Source organism: Aquarana catesbeiana, linkage group LG02 (genome assembly GCF_042186555.1).
Source record: "Aquarana catesbeiana isolate 2022-GZ linkage group LG02, ASM4218655v1, whole genome shotgun sequence".
Lineage (NCBI taxonomy): Eukaryota > Metazoa > Chordata > Amphibia > Anura > Ranidae > Aquarana > Aquarana catesbeiana.
This window is the reverse complement of record NC_133325.1, coordinates 667,570,032-667,590,343: the sequence shown is the minus strand read 5'-3', so window position 1 is coordinate 667,590,343 and position 20,312 is coordinate 667,570,032. Positions and strand designations below refer to the sequence as shown.

Genomic DNA, 20,312 nt, shown 5'->3' with positions numbered 1-20,312 from the left:
AATTGTCGCTCTATTGTTTATAGCGCAAAAAGTAAAAACTGCAGAGATGATCAAATACAACCAAAAGAAAGCTATATTTGTGGGAAAAAAAGGACATACATTTTGTTTGGGTACAACGTCGCATGACTGCACAATGGTCAGTTAAAACTGACGCAGTGCCGTATCGCAAAAAATGGTTTGGTCAGGAAGGGGGTAAATCCTTCCAGAGCTGAAGTGGTTAAAAAGGTTTTCAGCTTTTCCTAACCAAATACAGAATGACCGAGCTGTATAAAGCTGAGCCCTGTGCTCAGCCATAAAAATAACAAAAAAAACAAATTTACTTTAATTTGATATAACAGGATGGAAAAATTATTGATTTAGGATGAGCAATCTCATCAACAAGGACTTGCACACTGCAATTACAATCATTTGCAGACATTAATTAATATGGCAGATATAGTTAATGATAATTCAGAATTCCTGGCAGAAAACAGATACTGATTACACAGGAAAAGCCAGTTTACAATAAGCTGCTAAGAAAAACAGCGACCCACTGAATGTAGCACAATATTTATACTATAGGAGAGAGTGGGCAATACCACAACTATAAACAAAACATATTGATCATCAATGTGTGTTAATTGTAAACCCATTTTAACTAAAAAAATGTGTGTGTGCGCAAGGTCATTACTACCCCTAAGCCCTGGTTCACATTGATGCAATTTGGCATGTCAAATCAGTGGCAATTGCACCTTCCAAATCAGTGCAACCAGGGCTTTTTTTCCTCAGAGAATAGGTGCAGGAACTCCCCCTGTCCGAGTCACCCCTTGTCTCTGCCCCCTACCCAGCTCTGACCACGTCCCTTGATTCCACCCCCTACACACCTACCAGTACTGTCCCTTTTAGAGAATACAGAACCAAGTATCATTTTGTGGTGCTAAATCATTTGTATGGAACATGTTCATGAGAAAAAGAAAAGCAGTAAAATAGATCCCCTGCAGCCAGCAATAAAAGAATCCCAGCAATAGATCCCCACACAACACAACACAACAACAGTAAATTCCCTGCAGCAATAGTAAACTACTCATAATAAAATATAACACCCAGTAACAAAATATCCACCCAAGCAACATTAGATGCTCCCCCACCCCCCCAGCAGCAACAACAGATCTGCCAGCATCAATGGATCATCCAGCAGCCAGTAAAAATAGACCTCTCCCTCAACAGTAGATCCCTTCCAACAACATAAGACCCCCCCCCCCCCAGCAACAATAGATTCCCCATCATCAGCAACAATAGACCCTCACACAAAATCAGATCCCCCAGTGACAATAGATCCCCCAGCAGCCATATATCAATAGACCCTCCAGCACACCCCAAGCTATTACATACATTTAGTGCCGGTGGTGCTGGAACTGCTTTCCCCCACGTTCCCACTGAAAAAAAGCCCTGAGTGCAACACCTCATTTGCATCGCCGCACAGATTCCCAAAAGTAGTTTTTGTACTACTTTTGGGTTACGATTTCCATTGACATCTATGCAGAAACCCACACAGATTATCTCTGAAATCGTGCCCAAAGTCAGGAATGAAATTGTGCGAGTTCAGCTGATCGCTCGATTTAATTTCCGCAGTCAGTGCGAACCTAGGCTAAGGTTAGGTATTATTTGTATTTTATAGCTGCATTGGTTAACCACTTACCGGCCGCCTCATGCCGATATACGTCGGCAGAATGGCACGGGCAGGCAGAATCACGTACCCATACCTGATCTGTCTCCCGCGGGCGGAGGCCCCGGTGCCCAAGGCGGTCGGCTTGTGACTGGGAGCGATGAGAGGTGAGGGGGGAGACCATCCGTTCGTGGCCCCCCCCCTCGCGATCGCTCCCAGCCAATGAGAATCTTCCTTTGCTGCTGTATGCTAAACAGCAGCAAAGGAAATGATGTCATCTCTCCTCGGCTTGGTATTTTCTGTTCCGGCGCCGAGGAGAGAAGACATCACTGTGAGTGTAAAACACAAACGCACACAGTAGAACATGCCAGGCACACATTACACCACCGATCGCCCCCCAATCACCCCTCCCTGTCACACTGACACCAAGCAGTTTTTTTTTTTTTTCTGATTACTGCATGGTGTCAGTTTGTGACAGTTACTGTGGTAGGGCAGTTATTGTTAGCCCCCTTTAGGTCTAGGGTACCCCACTAACCCCCCCCAGTAAGTTTTAACCCCTTGATCACCCCGTCGCCAGTGTCGCTAAGCGATAATTTTTCTGATCGCTGTATTAGTGTCGCTGGTGACGATAGTTAGGGAGGTAAATATTTAGGTTCGCCGTCAGCGTTTTATAGCGACAGGGACCCCCACATACTATCTAATAAATGTTTTAACCCCTTGATTGCCCCCTAGTTAACCCTTTCACCACTGATCACCGTATAACCGTTACGGGTGACGCTGGTTAGTTCGTTTATTTTTTATAGTGTCAGGGCACCCGCCGTTTATTACCGAATAAAGGTTTAGCCCCCTGATCGCCCGGCGGTGATATGCGTCGCCCCAGGCAGCGTCAGATTAGCGCCAGTAGCGCTAACACCCACGCACGCAGCATACGCCTCCGTTAGTGGTATAGTATCTGAACGGATCAATATCTGATCCGATCAGATCTATACTAGCGTCCCCAGCAGTTTAGGGATCCCAAAAACGCAGTGTTAGTGGGATCAGCCCAGATACCTGCTAGCACCTGCGTCTTGCCCCTCCGCCCGGCGCAGCCCACCCAAGTGCAGTATCGATCGATCACTGTCACTTACAAAACACTAAACGCATAACTGCAGCATTCGCAGAGTCAGGCCTGATCCCTGCGATCGCTAACAGTTTTTTTGGTAGCGTTTTGGTGAACTGGCAAACACTAGCCCCAAGCAGCGTCAGGTTAGCGCCAGTACCGCTAACACTCACGCACGCACCGTACACCTCCCTTAGTGGTATATATAAACAAAAGAAAGTGACCAGTCGCATGAACTAAATATCAATGGCATGCTTCCATCCCGGGTTCATATATACAAGAAAAAAAGAGAGGGGCAAGTGGGACTTTAAATGAAGCATGTCAATTGAAAGTATAATAATGAATACATGTGAGTAGGTAAAATGATTGGATTTAATTAATAGTCAAGTCCATGATTTTGATGCATACAGTACCAATAAAGTAGTATAAATACAGACATAATCACATGAATTGATATAAACGCATATTTAGTAGTAACAATCGAGGAAACTCAGTAGTGTAAACAAATCAATGGACATACATATATGCAATTCATAACAGAAGTACATGAATTAAAATCGCCAATCAAAATCACAAAATCGCATGAAATGAGAAAACTCAATAAAAAATTGATAAATGTCAGGGATATGATTTAGGCATGATAGGGCATCCTTAGTTTGCGAACCCGACGCGTTTCTTGGCTTCTTGCCAGTCATCAGGGGTGGGATGCATAATTTAACTGAGGAAAACAAAAGAATATCATAAATATTGATACATGTGGAACCTCCGGCCAATAGAGAAAATCGTATCAGAAATGTCCAAATTGTCTACTTTGAATGGAAAAGCTACTTACAAAAATAGCCCAAAAGTCAAGAGGGGTCACCAGCAATGGGATCTGTTAGGGTGTGAGATATAACCGTCTCACCCGGGGTTGAGGCAGGGCGCCGACCATCCTTCCAAAGTAATTGGAGGGTGGGCCAGGAGAGACCACAGCCGACTGATTCCTGAGCCCTCAGTATATTGGTCAATGAGTTGTAAATGGGAAAATCTGCAGAAAATTGAAAAAATAGGGTGTGTCAAAGGAAGTAAAACTGGAGTAGAAAGTGTTGGATGAATGAAATGACTGAAAGAAATATGTATATTTGGGTGGAAGACACCCGCTCCCTCGGTGACCAAATCGCACTATCATTTTTGTTATCCTTAGTTTAAATATATATTTTTTTGTATCTTTATCCCAAATCCGTTACTTATTTTCCAACAGAGTAACAGTCTGTGACTACATAACATATTTTTACATGTGTTCCCTTGAGTCTATTGAGAATTATTTTGTACAAACTCCAGGGTCTTTATTCCCTGGAATCCACTTATTGATTTAAATCCAGCACATGGGCTGGAGTGTTTTGATATTTTGCAGTCTCTTTGTCCGGGGTTGCGATGCGCTCAGCTCCCTCCCCACCTCCCCTCATGCATTTCGGGGCGGTTGGGGCCCGATCTCAACGCATCGGCGCCATGCACAAAATGGCCCCCCAAGTGGCATCAATTGACGCCGCAAGGTGTGAGCCGGGTTTTGTTATTTTCTCCATCTGACGCCTACAGCTGTGATGAGTAGACATCCACTGAGTTACTCTCAGCTGTGATTGCTCTCTCATCTCTCAGCTACCAATGACGTCATGCATGACGCTGGCAGGGACCCGCCCAGGGCCAGAGTATATCAGCTGGGACCGACAGACTGACGGTTCACTCCCTCACTGTGCTTCACTGGGAAATGACCGCTCTGTTAAGCAGCCACTATTCAACACATGGGTAATTAATATATATTTTTTATACATCTTCTTTTCTGCTTACAGTACACATATTCCCATCCTCTCACCTATTTACCCAGTGCAGGACATCCTCTATCTTCACACATTCCCTATGGGTTTCTTTACTTATCCTTTTTCATGTGCACTTTCATGCATCCATTTCATTTCCCCTTATTATCCTATTTTTTACACATTTACTTTTTTACATGCACCAAGCACATATTTCTTTCAGTCATTTCATTCATCCAACACTTTCTACTCCAGTTTTACTTCCTTTGACACACCCTATTTTTTCAATTTTCTGCAGATTTTCCCATTTACAACTCATTGACCAATATACTGAGGGCTCAGGAATCAGTCGGCTGTGGTCTCTCCTGGCCCACCCTCCAATTACTTTGGAAGGATGGTCGGCGCCCTGCCTCAACCCCGGGTGAGACGGTTATATCTCACACCCTAACAGATCCCATTGCTGGTGACCCCTCTTGACTTTTGGGCTATTTTTGTAAGTAGCTTTTCCATTCAAAGTAGACAATTTGGACATTTCTGATACGATTTTCTCTATTGGCCGGAGGTTCCACATGTATCAATATTTATGATATTCTTTTGTTTTCCTCAGTTAAATTATGCATCCCACCCCTGATGACTGGCAAGAAGCCAAGAAACGCGTCGGGTTCGCAAACTAAGGATGCCCTATCATGCCTAAATCATATCCCTGACATTTATCAATTTTTTATTGAGTTTTCTCATTTCATGCGATTTTGTGATTTTGATTGGCGATTTTAATTCATGTACTTCTGTTATGAATTGCATATATGTATGTCCATTGATTTGTTTACACTACTGAGTTTCCTCGATTGTTACTACTAAATATGCGTTTATATCAATTCATGTGATTATGTCTGTATTTATACTACTTTATTGGTACTGTATGCATCAAAATCATGGACTTGACTATTAATTAAATCCAATCATTTTACCTACTCACATGTATTCATTATTATACTTTCAATTGACATGCTTCATTTAAAGTCCCACTTGCCCCTCTCTTTTTTTCTTGTATCCCTTAGTGGTATAGTATCTGATCAATCAATATCTGATCCGATCAGATTTATACTAGCGTCCCCAGCAGTTTAGGGTTCCCAAAAACGCAGTGTTAGAGGGATCAGCCCAGATACCTGTTAGCACCTGCGTTTTGCCCCTCCGCCCGGCCCAGCCCACCCAAGTGCAGTATCGATCGATCACTGTCACTTACAAAACACTAAACGCATAACTGCAGCGTTCGCAGAGTCAGGCCTGATCCCTGCGATCGCTAACAGTTTTTTGGTAGCGTTTTGGAGAACTGGCAAGCGCCAGCGGCCTAGTACACCCCGGTCGTAGTCAAACCAGCACTGCAGTAACACTTGGTGACGTGGCGAGTCCCATAAGTGCAATTCAAGCTGGTGAGGTGGCAAGCACAAGTAGTGTCCCGCTGCCACCAAGAAGAAGACAAACAGGCCCGTCGTGCCCATAATGCCCTTCCTGCTGCATTCCCCAATCCTAATTGGGAACCCACCACTTCTGCAGCACCCGTACTTCCCCATTCACATCCCCAACCAAATAGCAGTCGGCTGCATGAGAGGCATTTTTATGTCCTCGCGAGTACCCCTACCCAGCGAACCCCCCCAAAAAAGATGTCGTGTCTGCAGCAAGCACGGATATAGGCGTGACACCCGCTATTATTGTCACTATTAGCGTAGGGTACAGCATTGCACAGACTAGGCACACTTTCACAGGGTCTCCCAAGATTTTGCCATCACATTTTGAGACCCGAACTTGGAACCGGTTACAGTTATAAAAAAGTTAGTTACAAAAAAAAAAAAAAAAAAACACACAAACAAAAATATAAAATAAAAAAAAAAAAAAAAAAATAGTTGTCGTTTTATTGTTCTCTCTCTCTCTCTCTATTCTCTCTCTATTCTTCTGCTCTTTTTTACTGTATTCTATTCTGCAATGTTTTTTTGTTATTATGTTTTATCATGTTTGCTTTTCAGGTATGCAATTTTTTATACTTTACCGTTTACTGTGCTTTATTGTTAACCATTTTTTTGTCTTCAGGTACGCCATTCACGACTTTGAGTGGTTATACCAGAATGATGCCTGCAGGTTTAGGTATCATCTTGGTATCATTTTCAGCCAGCGGTCGGCTTTCATGTAAAAGCAATCCTGTCGGCTATTTAGCCTCTAGACTGCTTTTACAAGCAGTGGGAGGGAATGCCCCCCCCTCCCCTACCGTCTTCCGTGTTTTTCTCTGGCTCTTCTGTCTCAACAGGGAACCTGAGAATGCAGCCGGTGATTCAGCCAGCTGACCATAGAGCTGATCAGAGACCAGAGTGTCTCCAAACATCTCTATGGCCCAAGAAACCGGAAGCTACGAGCATTTCATGACTTAGATTTCGCCGGATGTAAACAGCGCCATTGGGAAATTGGGGAAGCATTTTATCACACCGATCTTGGTGTGGTCAGATGCTTTGAGGGCAGAGGAGAAATCTAGGGTCTAATAGACCCCAATTTTTTCAAAAAAAGAGTACCTGTCATTACCTATTGCTATCATAGGGGATATTTACATTCCCTGAGATAACAATAAAAAAAAAAAAAAAAAAAAAAATGAAAGGAACAGTTTAAAAATAAGATAAAAAAAGCAAAAAAATAAGGAAAAAAAAAAAAAAAAAAAAAAAAAGCACCCCTGTCCCCCCCCGTTCTTGCGCTAAGGCGAACGCAAGCGTCGGTCTGGCGTCAAATGTAAACAGCAATTGCACCATGCATGTGAGGTATCACCGCGAAGGTCAGATAGAGGGCAGTAATTTTAGCAGTAGACCTTCTCTGTAAATCTAAAGTGGTAACCTGTAAAGGCTTTTAAAAATGTATTTATTTTGTTGCCACTGCACGTTTGCGCGCAATTTTAAAGCATGTCATGTTTGGTATCCATGTATTCGGCCTAAGATCATCTTTTTTATTTCATCAAACATTTGGGCAATATAGTGTGTTTTAGTGCATTAAATTTTTTAAAAAAGTGTTTTTTCCCCAAAAAATGCGTTTGAAAAATCGCTGCGCAAATACTGTGTGAAAAAAAAAAAAAAAATGAAACACCCACCATTTTAATCTGTAGGGCATTTGCTTTAAAAATATATATAATGTTTGGGGGTTCAAAGTAATTTTCTTGCAAAAAAAAATAATTTTTTCATGTAAACAAAAAGTGTCAGAAAGGGCTTTGTCTTCAAGTGGTTAGAAGAGTGGGTGATGTGTGACATAAGCTTCTAAATGTTGTGCATAAAATGCCAGGACAGTTCAAAACCTCCCCAAATGACCCCATTTTGGAAAGTAGACACCCCAAGCTATTTGCCAAGAGGCATGTCGAGTCCATGGAATATTTTATATTGTGACACAAGTTGCGGGAAAGAGACAATTTTTTTTTTTTTTTTTGCACAAAGTTGTCTCTAAATGATATTTTTTTGCTCAAACATGCCATGGAAATATGTGAAATTACACCCCAAAATACATTCTGCTGCTTCTCCTGAGTACGGGGATACCACATGTGTGAGACTTTTTTGGAGCCTAGCCTCGTACGGGACCCCGAAAACCAAGCACCGCCTTCAGGCTTTCTAAGGGCGTAAATTTTTGATTTCACTTCACTGCCTATCACAGAGGCCATGGAATGCCCAGGTGGCACAAACCCCCCCAAACTACCCCATTTTGGAAAGTAGACACCCCAAGCTATTTGCTGAGCGGTATAGTGAGTATTTTGCAGACCTCACTTTTTGTCACAAAGTTTTGAAAAAAAAAAAATTTTCTTCTTGTCTTTCTTCATTTTCAAAAACAAATGAGAGCTGCAAAATACTCACCATGCCTCTCAGCAAATAGCTTGGGGGTGTCTACTTTCCAAAATGGGGTCATTCGGGGGGGGGGGGGGGGGTTTGTTCCACCTGGGCATTCCATGGCCTCCGAAACTGTGATAGGCAGTGAAGAGTGAAATCAAAAATGTACACCCTTAGAAATCCTGAAGGCGGTGATTGGTTTTCGGGGCCCCGTACGCGACTAGGCTCCCAAAAAGTCCCACACATTTGGTATCCCCGTACTCAGGAGAAGCAGCTGAATATATTTTGGGGTACAATTCCACATATGCCCATGGCCCGTGTGAGCAATATATCATTTAGTGACAACTTTTTGTAATTTTTTTTTTTTTTTTTTTTTGTCATTCAATCACTTGGGACAAAAAAAATTAATATTCAATGGGCTCAACATGCCTCTCAGCAATTTCCTTGGGGTGTCTACTTTCCAAAATGGGGTCATTTGTGGGGGTTTTGTACTGCCCTGCCATTTTAGCACCTCAAGAAATGACATAGGCAGTCATAAATTAAAGGCTGTGTAAATTCCAGAAAATGTACCCTAGTTTGTAGGCGCTATAACTTTTGCGCAAACCAATAAATATACACTTATTGACATTTTTTTTACCAAAGACATGTGGCCGAATACATTTTGGCCTAAATGTATGACTAAAATTGAGTTTATTGGATTTTTTTTTTATAACAAAAAGTAGAAAATATCATTTTTTTTCAACATTTTTGGTCTTTTTCCGTTTATAGCACAAAAAATAAAAAACGGCAGAGGTGATCAAATACCATCAAAAGAAAGCTCTATTTGTGGGAAGAAAAGGACGCAAATTTTGTTTGGGTACAGCATTGCATGACCACGCAATTAGCAGTTAAAGCGACGCAGTGCCAAATTGTAAAAAGTGCTCTGGTCAGGAAGGGGGTAAACCCTTCCGGGGCTGAAGTGGTTAAGGTTGGACCAATATAAAAGTATGTATATCTCATTCCTGCCAGATCCTGAAGCAAAGCACTGTACTAGTCATTGCAAAAGCAACTGTCTTCCGGGTCTTGTGCTGAGCAGCTGCCCTTCTGCAAGTTAATCAAAGGGGGTCACTGCCACCATTCGTAGAACGCCTTGCATTTTTTGTTATTTTTTCTTCAATGAATACAGGAGTTCCCTGGAAGAGGTAGAAAGACAGCAGTGACAGACACTTTTTTGTCCTAGGTTGATAATGCAGATGCACCATACTAAAGTAAGTGAGTGTTGTCAAGACAGGACAGGAAGTGTGTTACTGGCAGGATCACCAGGTGAAAATAAAAGGGAGGAAAAAAGCTCTAAGAAAAAAAAAAAAAATATGATACTGTAAGTTGCAATATATTACTTTGTTCTAAGTCCACATATTGCTGCAGGAGCTCTTTAATTAGGGAAAGACTAATTGCTAGTTCACACCAGACGCAGTTCCGTGCGCTTTTTTTCCTGCACAAAATGCACGCACAGTGTTTTCCATGTATTCCAATGGTTCTAGTTCACACCATGTAGTCAGTTTCTGCACCGGAAACTGACTGTATGGTGTCAACTAGAGCCATTGGAATACATGGAAAACACTGTGCATGCATTTTTAGTGTAGGAAAAAAGAAAAAAACTGCATCTGGTGTGAACTGGCCCTAAAAGATATGGGTAACATTTTAGTCAACGTACAATTCTTCTACTGTATGATAAATATGCACCTCACTTTGTCTTTTCTGGAGACTCAAATGCTGCAGAATTTGCAGATTTTTTAGGTACACATTACATTTTCTGGTCAGCACAGCAGCTTTTATAAATGCATTTTGTGTTATTAACCAAAAGTTCAACTGGGTCTTCAGATCCCAGAGAATGTACAGAGAAGCAATAAACAACTATGACCTGCTGTGTAAAGCCATGCTACAACAGGCTTCATCCCCAATGACAGCCTGAGACAGGCACAGCTGCAGCACTATTTCTGGAAATCAAAACAGCAAGGGCCGCACAGGCCTCCCTGCATACCACCAAACCAAATGTGCCAATGTAGAAAGTAAATAAAGTATGAAGCCACAAAGATGAATACAAGGCATTTATACACAGTGCCATCTTATTATTTATTTCAGGTACTTATATAGCGCCGTCAATTTACACAGCGCTTTACATATACATTTTACATTCACATCAGTCCCTACACCCTCAGGGAGCTTACAATCTAAGGTCCCTAACTCACATTCATACATACTAGGGCCAATTTAGACAGGATCCAATTAACCTACCAGCATGTCTTTGGAGTGTGGGAGGAAACCGGAGTACCCGGAGGAAACCCACGCAGACACAGGGAGAACATGCAAACTCCAGGCAGGCAGTGTCGTGGTCGGGATTCAAACCAGCGACCCTTCTTACTGCTAGGCGAGAGTGCTACCCGCGAGAGTGCTACCCACTACACCACTGTGCCGCCCTATTACAATATTTTCTCACAATATCACTTTATTAAAAATAGACAATTTTATTTCCTAAAGTGTAACTAAAAGGCAACATATATTATTTTAGTTTTGGATAGAGTGGTGAGGGATAGAAGACCTTTGCCCATTTAGGACAAAGTAACAGGTTGACTAAACAGGTATCCTTTGGTCCTTGCACCTACCTTCCACTTGCTCCATGGAAGTACCAGTCATCCACTGGATACTGAGAAAATCCACACTTCTAGATGTGCAAGCATGTGCGATTTTTTTTTGTTCCTTCCACAATGCAGAGCTTGGCCACCAAGAGGAGAATCACAAGTCCCAAGTACTGGCATGTAAAAGTGGGTGTGGGAAGGTTGGATTGGGAAATTTTTTCACCCTGCGTAAACTCTGACTTAAGTCCCCTACACGCTACTAAAAAAACCTGACAGCTCAGGTTGGACCCGCTGTACTCATAATCCAATGTTAGTACAGCGATCTCCCCTGCTGTGGTAGTGTGTTCTGACAGGGGGATGACACCCCAACCCCCCCCCAACACTCCCGTCAGCTCCAATAAGGAGCCGGTCGGCAGACCTTTTTTGGTCATACAAGTTTGAAGAGACAGCCAGTCCAATTTGCAAGATCCTCTTTCAGGTGCCCAGGCTCAGTGTGTCCTAACACACTACAACAGAAACAAGTAAAATAATTGAGCCGGCAACTCTGTAGTCCATATAGCGATTTTAATGGTTGGTTACAAAAAGTGTCAAGCAAAATAGCTGACGTGTTTCGGCAAAAGCCTTAGTCATTGCATGACCCTTCGAACGGCTGAATGCCATACATGTGGGCTGAATGTTGGCCGGTTTCTAATGAACCGGCTGATGATGCCCAACATTTGGTCGTGTGTGTACTGGGCTTTAGAACCAACCTGGGGCTTATGGGGGGGGGGGGTAAACCAAAAAGTACCAAAGCAGTGGAGGAGGAAGACCTTCTGCTGAACTTGCTCCTTTCACCTAAATGAGCAGAGGACAGGTTTGTTCCTTAGCACTCTATTGTCAATGACATACTGCTTAAAGGGTTTGTAAACCCTTGTTTACAAAAAAAAAAAAAAAAAAAAGGACATTGGAGAAGCGCTCTCCTTGGTGGACACCCGCTTCTGCATGTATTCACACAGAAAGTGGGACGCGCCCCCCCCCCCCCCCGGCACCCACATCACTGGATTTGATTGATAGCAGCGGGAGCCAATGGCTGCGCTGCTATCAATCTATCCAATCAAGAGCCGAGACAACGGGCAGAGAGGAAGAGCGTGTCTCCGCCAAGGGAACAAATGGGCTCAGGTGAGTAAAACAGGGGGCTGGAGAGTGTCAGAGGTTTTTTCACCTTAATGCATAGGATGCATTAAGGTGAAAAAACACAAGGGTTTACAACCTCTTTAAAGAACAAATGCACTTGCCTCAAACTCACTTGAGCTAAGCTTTCAAGTCCATGTATTGCTTATTCTCTGTAATTTGAGGGTGTTCAGACCGATTCTACACTTTAGATTTCCCCTTGTTTAGTGGTACTCTAGGTTCAGTCAAAATACACCACTATATTTACCACTCCTTGGTATCCCAAATGCCACATTTTGGAAAATGAAAAAGCTAAATACTTTTCTCGTGTTTTGCATTGTCACTTTCCTTGCGCACGACACATATGCGGATTCTGGGATTTTTGTTCAGCATACTTTGCTTAGGAGTAATCACAGAGGTTAGTGATGTGATGGGGGTGATCTATTAAGCACTATTTAGCCCCACATCACATTTCCCTGAGGACAAGCACGTCAGTGCAGCTTAGAAAATATAATGCTGCAGCAGAAAGCACCAGCAGGTTCAAAGTGTGTACCTTAAGCCACAGTGGATCAGCTGCCAGTCACTCCACAGGGGGTAAGTAGGTGGAGTCCCCAGATGCTCTTTCCTTGCAAAAATTGACCTGGATAACACATTGCACAGAATAAAAGATTTGGCTGTGTAAAGCCAACATAACCCTAACAGTCAAGTATGTGCCTGAATGAAAACAATGACACTTCAGTACATGCCTGTCCCTGAAACTGCTGCTATATTCATTCTAAAAATAAAAATAGAGAAGGATAACAGCCCACTGCAGAGGGATTTTCTAATGAGATGTAAATTGGTATGTGCGCTCCCTAGATAACACCAGAACGATCCCAACTATTCTGTCTGTCTGCCCTTAAAGTGTTTGTTAACACCAAAAAAAAAAAAAAAAAAAAAACTAGATTTCCTGGTCCCTTAAAGCAGATTACATAGCACAGTGCTTGTGCTGTGTAATCTGCCCCCCCTCTAAACTGTAAAAAAAAAAAAAAACCTCCCTGAACCCTCCACTTCCTTTATGCAGACCACAAAAATCAGGGCTACTGAGCCTTGATCACCGTGGTCCGATTGCGCCCCTCCGTCATACGCTGCTGTCCCCCTCTGCTCTCCTCTCACCCCCCCCCCCCTCCACCGCTATTAGTAAAGTTAAATATTGTAAATGGACACTGTCAGCCCTGCTAGGATATCCTGGCATACCACACTGTAGTAGTCTTAGAAAAACAAGGGATGTAAATACCGTTTTAGCGCTGTCTTCAGGCCGGCTTAACAAACACTTTAAGCCTAGTACACACGGGCTGAATGTTGGGTGGCATCAGCTGGTTCAATAGATACCAGTGAGAGATTACTTGGTAATAGTCACATTCAACTGGACTTGTTCTGTAAATACTGAAGATCATTTATAGCTTTATCCAAGCTTTTAACTGAGGAAAAGACTTATTCCGTAATGTTAATTTTGTAGCTTATATACATGTTCAGTTGAATGTGACCAACTACTACTAGATATACCATGACCTGGATGGATAGGAACCTTCACAGACACGTGTGATTAGGCTCTCAATGAGCTCACTGCCCTACAAATAGTTTATGGCACTATAATGAAGTTATGGCTGCTTCCCCAGAAGCGTAATCACACCGTTGTATTGCCTCCTTGCACGAGCCGTGGTAGCTGTATGTCAGCTATTTAGGACGCTTTTGCAGGCGCCCGCAGTGTGTCCCCAGAGCCGATGCGCATGCCTGGCGGGCGTGATTACCGCCGAGCACCCGCAATCGCTCGTGACAGAACGAGAACTGGGATCTGTGTGTGTAAACACTGATCAGTCTCCTCCCTTAGTCAGTCCCAGTCTCCTCCCTTAGTCAGTCCCAGCCCCCCCCCCCCACACACAGTTAGAACACCTAGGGAACACAGTTAACCCCTTGATCACTCCCTAGTGTTAACCCCTTCCCTGCCAATGACATTCATACAGTAATCAGTGGCTATTTTTAGCTCTGATCGCTGTATAAATAATGTCAATGGTCCCCAAAAAAAAAGTGTCCGATCTGTCCGCTGCAGTCATGATAAAAATTACTGATCACCACCATTACTAGTAAAAAAATAATAAACATTTCATAAATCTATTCCCTATTTTGTAGACGCTATAACTTTTGCGCAAACCAATCAATATATGTTTATTGCGATTTTTTTTACCAAAAATATGTAAAATAATACATATCGGCCTAAACTGATGAAAATGTATTTATTTTTTTTAATCGCAGCCCATCGGCTCCTGGTCTAAGTGCACTCCTATCATATACGCCTGATTTTCCATCAACATGATGCCGAATGAGAGGTAAACGAGAAATCCTGGATAGCCGCACTCAAAAGTAATCTTCGATCTTTATTTAAATATGATCATAAAAATACATGCAACAGCATCACAAAGCAGGAAACTGACGCGTTTCACACCGTAGTCAGTGCTTAATCATAGCTGATGCCGAATGTCTGATCCATGTCACAGCCCAATAATAGTGTGCTAGAAAGATCATCCAACAGAACACAATCCATGATATTGCTCATAATCAATAGACGGGTCATCACACAGGAACAGATAAGATTATAAATTATAGGAAGTTATAATACCTAAACTATGCAATACATATTTTATACATACATCACCATATCTTCCTATCAAACTTACTTCCACCCCTGTGGAGCACACCTGTGCCTAGGCTCCTCACCCAACCATCAGTGAAAAGATTTCTTTAAGCCCAGGTTCACACTGAGCTGCGGGAATGAAGATGAACTCGCATGATTTCACTCCTGCATATGTCAGTCCCGATTTCAGAGACATCTGTGCTTTTTTCTGCACAGATGTCAATGTAAATCTCAGCCCGAAATCGCAAAAGGTAGTAGAGAAACTACTTTTTGAAATCAGTGCAGCGCCGCAGATGCGGCGTCGCACAGATTAGGACGGTGCCATTGACGGCAATTGCCGCCGATTTGACATGCAATTTGACATGTCAAATCGCATGTCAAAACGCTCCAGTGTGAACCAGGGCTAAGTGCTCATTTACACCAGATACAGTCAGGTGTATTTTTAAAACTCAGCACAAGGCCCAGTTCACAGCAGAACCATGCGCGTTTCCCACACTACGTTCAAAATGCACTGGGTATGCGACCTGTTGTGGGTGTAAATGTCATCTTAAAATGAAACTTCACCCAAAAGGAGAAGTTCCACTCTTCCTCCTCCACATTTGGCATATTTTTTTTTTTTTGGGGGGGGGGGGGGGAGTGAGCGGGTACCTAGTTTTGACAGGCGTCTGCTCCCCCACTTCTGGTGACAGTGGCGATCCGAGCGGAAGTTCTCCCCCCCCCCCCCCCCAAGCCTTCTGGGACACATGATAGGTCCCAGAAGATTGCTGGACTATTCACAAAGCTCAGTCTGGCTTGCGCATGCGCAGTGGAAATACAGCTATGAAGCTGCATGGCTTCACTGCCAGTTTCTGTTAGTCTGTTAGTTAAGATGTTGGCACCTGAAGCCGTTTGAAGAATCGGCTTGGGTGAGGACAATGCTGGACAGGTAAATGTCCTTATATTAAGGCTGGGTTCACACTGCTGTACAGAGCGGCTCGCAGCAGAGGTCCGGTACGTCCCTGGTCACCGTTTCAGGTCTGATTTTGGTCCTAATAGTTGGCTGAATTCGGACCTGAAACGGACCAGAAGATGTACAGGACTCCTATGCAATTAGCTCCGGAGATGTGTAAAGCAGCTTCATTGAGAGCCGGTCACAATCTCCTGACATGCGAATTGGAGCGGGGAAACCAGCATCCAATTTGCAATAGCGTGAACCCAGCCTAAAAGTCAGCAACTACTGCTGATCCTACTTTTTTTTTTGGGGGGGGGGGGGGCTGGAGCTCCTCAATGACACCCCAAACGCAGTGTGTTTGCATTGTACAGCAGCAACAACCGGATCTGGTTGCAGTAAATTTAAATAAATAAAGTAGTATATGCACTACTTTTGTTGCGATCCAGTACGATTTCAGCCGAAATGAATGACCTGATAAAACGCATTGCAGACCGGGTTCCTGTGGGATTCTGGTGTAAGCACAGTACAAACACGTATGCATGAACAATGAATGAATTTCAATGAGCCCAATTTATACCACTGCAGCACTTTCACGCGAGGGGAAAAAAAAAAAAAAAAAAAAAAAAAGGAGAAGAGCTTGCTGCATTTTTCCACACTAGAACAAAACAAATACACACAGGACTGTGCGCAAAAACAGCAAATGTGCATGAATATGTGCAAATGCACCAAACGCAACTTAGTAATTAATGAAAGTAGTGAAAAATATATAATCTGTGCAACATTCAATATAATTATGTAAAAATATAAATAAATGGATCAAAGTAATTTGCCTACTAATAGGATTATCGTGATTGCTGCTCACACCACTCATGCCCCATACACACGGTCGGACATTCCGACAACAAAATCCATGGATTTTCTCCGACGGATGTTGGCTCAAACTTGTTTTGCATATACACGGTCACACAAAGTTGTCGGAAAATCCGATCGTTCTGACGTAAAACACATACGTTGGGTCTATAAACGGGGCAGTAGCCAATAGCTTTCGTCTCTCAATTTATTCTGAGCATGCGTGGCACTTTGTGCGTCGGATTTGTGTACACGATCGGAATTTCCGACAACGGATTTTGAAGTGGAAAATTATATAGCAAGCTCTCAAACTTTGTGTGTCGGAAATTCCGATGGAAAATGTGATGGAGCCCACACACGGTCGGATTTTCCAACAACAAGATCCTATCACATTTTCCGTCGGACAATCCGACCGTGTGTACAGGGCATTACAGTGTATCCACATGTGACTCTCAATATAGGACAACCAAAACAAAATATAGTGTAGCGCAACCAAAAACCAATAGTCCAAAAAGTCCAAATATTAACAAAATTCCACCGTTGTGCAACCTTCAGTGACAGTTCCTTCATTTCCAGTGACCACCACTTTTAGCTGGAATGGCTGCTCACCTCCAGAAGTTGACCCCACTAGAGTTATGAATGGCCACACACAGGTGTGAGGTGTCACCATTCAGGACATTTTCTCAGTTTACATCAGTATTGATGAGATGCATGTTTTTCACATTTGTATGTGATTATTTTATCCCTAAGTTTAAGTTGTAAATGTTATCAGCAGAGAGAACTATGGTTTGCATTTATATGGCCACACATAAACAAATGATATCCTTGGAGGTCAGAGCTGTCTAGGTGCAGTGGGATGAGGATTTGTGTTTCCGTGGAATCCTGACAGATATAATCACAGGCGTGTGCGACTCTGTAGTGGGGTCAACTTCTGGAGGTGAGCAGCCATTGCAGTTAAAGGTGGTGGTCACTGGAAATTAATGACCTGTCACTGAAAGCTGCACAACGGTGGGATTTTGATAATATTTGGAGTTTGTTTTTGGCTGTGCTACACTATATTTTGTTTTGGCAGTAGGGAAAGTAGATTGAAATAAATGAAAAAAAAAGTATTCCAAAAAGTGCATCACAAACAAATGTATTAAACCCGAAAACGAAAATCCAGAAACACACAGCGGACTCAGGGACTGTGGTGGTAAATGAGCCCCATGAGGTTCCAGTAAAATACATTTAAGAAAAGCGTGTGCAATGCAAACAGCAGAGCGGGCAGTGATGTGGTGAAGTGTGGTGTGTAGTATATGGTATGGTATAGTGTGGTATAGTAAAGCGTGGCATAGTATAGTGTGCGGTATGTGGTATAGTAAACTGTTGGCGCTATATAAATCCTGAATGATATTAATATTATAGTGTAGTGTGCGGTGTAGTATAGTGTGAAGTGAATAAGCCTCCCCTGGGGAGGACGGAGGTGCTGTGAGGAGTAGCTGTGTCCTGTGTAGTATATAAGCCCCCCGGTGAGGTGCTGTGTCCTGTGTAGTATATAAGCCCCCCCGGTGAGGTGCTGTGTCCTGTGTAGTATATAAGCCCCCCCGGTGAGGTGCTGTGTCCTGTGTAGTATATAAGCCCCCCCGGTGAGGTGCTGTGTCCTGTGTAGTATATAAGCCCCCCGGTGAGGTGCTGTGTCCTGTGTAGTATATAAGCCCCCCGGTGAGGTGCTGTGTCCTGTGTAGTATATAAGCCCCCCGGTGAGGTGCTGTGTCCTGTGTAGTATATAAGCCCCCCGGTGAGGTGCTGTGTCCTGTGTAGTATATAAGCCCCCCGGTGAGGTGCTGTGTCTTGTGTAGTATATAAGCCCCCCGGTGAGGTGCTGTGTCTTGTGTAGTATATAAGCCCCCCGGTGAGGTGCTGTGTCTTGTGTAGTATATAAGCCCCCCGGTGAGGTGCTGTGTCCTGTGTAGTACATAAGCCCCCGGTGAGGTGCTGTGTCAGGTGTGGTATAGTATATAAGCCCCCCCGGTGAGGTGCTGTGTCCTGTGTAGTATATAAGCCCCCGGTGAGGTGCTGTGTCAGGTGTGGTATAGTATATAAGCCCCCCGGTGAGGTGCTGTGTCCTGTGTAGTATATAAGCCCCCGGTGAGGTGCTGTGTCCTGTGTAGTACATAAGCCCCCGGTGAGGTGCTGTGTCAGGTGTGGTATAGTATATAAGCCCCCCGGTGAGGTGCTGTGTCCTGTGTAGTATATAAGCCCCCCGGTGAGGTGCTGTGTCTTGTGTAGTATATAAGCCCCCCCGGTGAGGTGCTGTGTCTTGTGTAGTATATAAGCCCCCCCCGGTGAGGTGCTGTGTCTTGTGTAGTATATAAGCCCCCCCCGGTGAGGTGCTGTGTCCTGTGTAGTACATAAGCCCCCGGTGAGGTGCTGCGTCAGGTGTGGTATAGTATATAAGCCCCCCGGTGAGGTGCTGTGTCCTGTGTAGTATATAAGCCCCCCGGTGAGGTGCTGTGTCTTGTGTAGTATATAAGCCCCCCGGTGAGGTGCTGTGTCCTGTGTAGTATATAAGCCCCCCCGGTGAGGTGCTGTGTCCTGTGTAGTATATAAGCCCCCCGGTGAGGTGCTGTGTCAGGTGTGGTATAGTATATAAGCCCCCCGGTGAGGTGTTGTGAGGAGTAGCTGTGTCCTGTGTGGTATATAAGCCCCCCGGTGAGGTGCTGTGTCAGGTGTGGTATAGTATATAAGCCCCCGGTGAGGTGCTGTGAGGAGTAGCTGTGTCCTGTGTGGTATATAAGCCCCCCAGTGAGGAGTTGTGTCAGGTGTGGTGGGCTCTCCCGGTACCATACACTATGAGGTGGGATAGTGCAGCTCCTCTCCATACATTCTCCTCTCCATACATTCTCCCCTCAGGTGAGAGCCCGCCGTCCCTCGCCTCCTCATGTCTCTCACACGTTCCCCACTCTCTCTCTCACCCCCCAGATAAACAGGACTGCTCACCATGGTTCCCGAGACCCGGACAGTGTGCCCCCAGTTCCCCGGCATCTCACCTGAACGCTGCCCACTATGCGACTCCACCGGGACTACTCAACTCTTTTCCCTGGGACGGCCCGGCCTGTCAATAACACGCATGCGCGATTGGGGCGAGTCCCCCGAAGTGGTTGGAGGGGCGTGCCTGCCGGCGTCTCCGCCCCCCTCCTAACCCTGGTGTCAATCAGTGAGAGTGGATGTGTGGGAGGGTGAGGCAGGCAGGGCGGTGTGTGTACAGTGTACATGATGGAGCCCACACATGCCGCTGCATGACTCCCTGTACACAGGAACATTGCATGTACTCAAGATCACCTTATTACCCTGATACACATGCCAAGTTGCTCGGAGAGGGGAAATAGTTTCCTTATGGTGTAATTAGCCCATTGTTCTCATTCTGTACAGAGTGCTCGGGGTGAGAGTGCTGACCTTTCCTGTTTGTTCCATTGATTTATAAAATGGCCTGAACTGATCACAGCAGTGTTCAGAGGGATTGTCAGGACTAGAGAACTGCTAATTCCACAATCCTCACTGTCATTTGTGTACAGACAGCACTCCACACATATGGCCATACACACAATCAGAAAATCTTATGAAAAATACCGCATTCGGAGCAATCATATCAGTGGCGGCTGGTGGGCTTTTGTTTCAGGGGGGCGACAAATAACCAAAACCCTCCCCCCCCCCCACAGCAACTCAACCCCCCTGCCGCTGT

The 20,312-nt window shown here is 44.2% G+C and overlaps 1 protein-coding gene across 3 annotated transcripts in view; it reads right to left on the bottom strand.

The window, feature by feature from the left end:
• Window positions 1–20,312, bottom strand: part of MYO1C (myosin IC) — a 333,223-nt gene that overhangs the window by 286,188 nt on the left and 26,723 nt on the right. Inside the window, exon 1 of one of the 3 annotated variants that reach the window (XM_073616644.1) lies at window positions 19,621–19,774. The exons of 1 other annotated variant lie outside the window; for it this stretch is intronic. Coding sequence is in view for 1 of the 2 variants with exons in the window: in XM_073616642.1 (XP_073472743.1) it covers window positions 19,571–19,615 (45 nt within the window). In the remaining variant the exon portion in view is untranslated. Of the gene's footprint in view, window positions 1–19,570; window positions 19,775–20,312 lie in introns of those variants that run through there. One more of the 3 variants, XM_073616642.1, reaches the window with a different exon arrangement.